Below are 3,468 nucleotides of genomic sequence, written 5' to 3' on the forward strand. Positions count from 1 at the left end.
TTTGGACATAATGCATATTACCAAACAATTTGACAACTGGAAATTAAATCCCAGAGAAGCGAGGTGACTGTTCCAAACCAATGTGACTTTTCCATAGTCATAGAAGGTCAATGATACGGCTAAATCTTGGGCACAATTCTTTAAATCTTTTTCCTAATATATCATTAGCAAGCTGATGTGAAAAGTCTTTTCTTCTTGTGTTTCCCTCATCATGAGAATCCTCTCTCATTAACTCCAGGCACTTCAGTGAAACTGTGAGTGGCAAACACAGGAGACGAGAGGCACTGCAGGCATCCTTGCTCCATGGCCTATGGGGTGTCCTCACCCCTTCCAATTAACTTGAAAAAAGCCCTCTTGACATCCTTGTTCCGGAGGCTGTAAATAATGGGGTTAAGAAAGGCAGAAATGACATTATAGAACAATGCCAACTTCTTGTCGTCTTCTGGGGTGGCTTCAGAGCCAGGTCGCATGTACATGACCATGCATGGAATACAGAACATAGTGACCACAGTGATGTGTGAAGCACAGGTGGAGAAGGCCTTCATCCGCCCTTGGGTGGAACGAATCCTTAGAATGGCTATGAAAATACGAACGTATGATGCTAGGATGAGGGATAATGGTATCAGAAGCAAGATGAAACCCAGAATGAAGTCCACTTGGTCATTGAGGGATGTGTCTGCACAGGCCAACTTCAAGACAGCAGGGATTTCACAAAAGAAATGGTTGATCTCATTGGGGCCACAGTAGGGAAGGTTCATTGCAAAGACTGTGTAGACAAGGGCACAGATGAGACCACAGAGGGCGGAGCTTGCCACCAGGGTTATGCATAGGGTTTGGCTCATCTTAACTCCATAATGGAGTGGATAACATATAGCAACATATCTGTCATAGGCCATAGCTGCAAAAATCCAGGTCTCAGTGATGCCTAGTGTCAAGAAAATGTACATCTGGATCACACACCCAGTGTAAGAGATTGTCTTATTCTTGCTTACTAGATGAGCCAACATCTGGGGCACTGTTGTGGTAGCATAGCTGAGGTCCAGCATGGAGAGGATACTGAGGAAGAAGTACATAGGTGTGTGGAGACGTGCATCTATCCTAATCAGGGTGACAATGAGCCCATTGCCAAGGACTGTAAATAGGTAGAGGAAGAAGAAGAGGAAGAAAAGGATCCAATTGGTCCTGGGGTTTCTGGAGAAACCCAAGAGGATAAATTCGGTTACAGAACTGTGATTTTTCCAGCCTCGATTGTGCATGGCCTTCCTTCTGAGGAGAGAAGAGGACATATAACTGACTCCTTTGCAATCTCCATGGGGGAATGCTATGTGAAATCCATAGATGTGGAGTTGAAGGTAAAACACCCACTTCCCCATGCCCAGAGAGTAGTCTATCTAAATTGGCCCTGCCTAGCTCTAGTTACTTAGTAGAAATTCCACTACAGACTTTTTAGATTGTCCAACTAACTATGCCTGATAAATAGCAAGGTTCAGGTGAGAAGCTGTATAAAACAAAACTCTTATTTAGAAGAAAACACACAAGTGCATGAAAAGATTGAAAAAACCCCCTGTATCCTATTGGATCTGGTTTAAAGTTAGAACTCAACAACACAAATTGTAGAATTCCTACAAACTCATGGAAATTGAACAATGCACAACTGTACCATCCCTGAGGCAAGAAAGAAATAAAAAAGAAATTAAAGACTCCCTAGAATTTAATGAGAATGAAGACACAACATATCCAAACTTATGGGACACTTTGAAAGCAGTGCTAAGAGGAAAGTCCACAACACTAAGTGCCCACAAGAAGAAACTGGAGAATAGTCACACTAGAGAATTAACAGCACAACTGAAAGCTCTAGATCAAAAATAAGCAAACTTACCCCAGTGTAGTAGATGCCAGGAAATAATCAAATTGAGAGCTGAAATCAATAAAGTAGAAACAAAGAAAACAATACAAAGAATCAATGAAACACAGAGTTGGTTCTTTGAGAAAATCAATAAGTTAAACAAACCTTTATTCAAACTAACCAAAAGGCAGAGAGAGAGCATGCTAATTAACAAAATCAGAAATGAAAAGGGGGACATAACAATGGACGCTGAGGAAATCCAGAGAATCATCAGGTTATACTTTGAAAACCTGTACTCCACAAAATTTAAAAATTTAAAGGAAATGGACAATTTTCTGGATAGATACCACTTACCAAAATTAAATTAAGAACAGATAAATAATTTAAATAGACCTATAACCCCTAATGAAATAGAAGTAGTCATCAAAAGTCACCCAACCAAGAAAAGCCCAGGGCCAGATGGTTTCAGTGCAGGATTCTACCAGAAATTCAAAGAACAGCTAATACCAGTACTCCTCAAACTGCTCCATGAAATAGAAACAGAAGGGTCATTGCCAAACTCTTTGTACAAGGCTACAATTACATTGGTAACCAAGCCACACAAAGATACAACTAAGAAAGAGAACTACAGAACAATATCCCTCATGAACATCGATGCAAAAATACTCAATAAAATATTGGCAGATTGAATCAAAGAACACATCAGAGAAACCATCCACCATGATCAAGTAGGCTTCATCCCAGGGATGCAGGGATGGTTCAACATACAAAAATCTATAAGTGTAATCAACCATATAAACAAACTGAAAAATAAAAAACACATGATCATCTCACTAGATGCTGAAAAAGCCTTTGACAAAATCCAACACCCCTTCATGATAAAGGTCCTGGAAAGATCAGGGATAACAGGAGCATACCTAAACATGATAAAAGCAATATACAGCAAACCAACAGCCAACATCAAACTAAATGGAGAGAAACTCAAGACTATTCCTCTAAAACCACGAACAAGACAAGGCTGTCCACTCTCTCCATATCTCTTCAATATTGTACTTGAAGTTCTAGCTAGAGCAATTAGACAACAAAAGGAGATCAAGGGTATACAAATTGGAAAGGAAAAAGTCAAAATTTCACTACTTGCAGATGATATGATAGTTTACATAAGTGACCCAAAAAACTCTACCAGGGAACTCCTACAGCTGATAAACACCTTCAGCAAAGTGGCAGGATACAAGATTAACTCAAAAAAATCAGTAGCTCTACTGTACACAGATGATAAATGGGCTGAGAAAGAAATCAGAGAAACATCATCCTTTACAGTAGTCACAAACAACATAAAATATCTTGGGGTAACACTAACGAAACAAGTAAAAGACCTGTGTATAAAAAGCTTTGAGACTTTAAAGAAAGAAATTAAAGAAGATACCAGGAAATGGAAAGATCTCCCATGCTCTTGGATAGGTAGGATCAACATAGTAAAAATGGCAATCTTGCCAAAAACAATCTACAGATTCAATGTGATTCCCACCAAAATCTCAACACAATTCTTCACAGATCTTGAAAGAAATACTGTAAAAAGAAATGCTTTACTTAATATTATCTGATTGTCACCACAATCCACT

The 3,468-nt window shown here is 39.2% G+C and overlaps 1 protein-coding gene across 1 annotated transcript; it reads right to left on the reverse strand.

Annotated features, from left to right (window-relative positions):
- Window positions 1-308: 308 nt before the first annotated feature.
- On the reverse strand, window positions 309-1,256 carry LOC100770820 (olfactory receptor 2A5). Its single transcript, XM_027399005.1, has one exon. It carries the CDS (start codon window positions 1,254-1,256, stop codon window positions 309-311), a length of 948 nt encoding a protein of 315 aa, XP_027254806.1.
- Window positions 1,257-3,468: the final 2,212 nt, after the last annotated feature.

This window comes from Cricetulus griseus, chromosome 2 (assembly GCF_003668045.3).
Source record: "Cricetulus griseus strain 17A/GY chromosome 2, alternate assembly CriGri-PICRH-1.0, whole genome shotgun sequence".
Classification (NCBI taxonomy): domain Eukaryota; kingdom Metazoa; phylum Chordata; class Mammalia; order Rodentia; family Cricetidae; genus Cricetulus; species Cricetulus griseus.

Excerpts from the sequence above, each read along its gene's own strand:
- LOC100770820 (XM_027399005.1), bottom strand. The coding sequence starts at position 1,256 with ATGCACAATCGAGGCTGGAAAAATCACAGTTCTGTAACCGAATTTATC.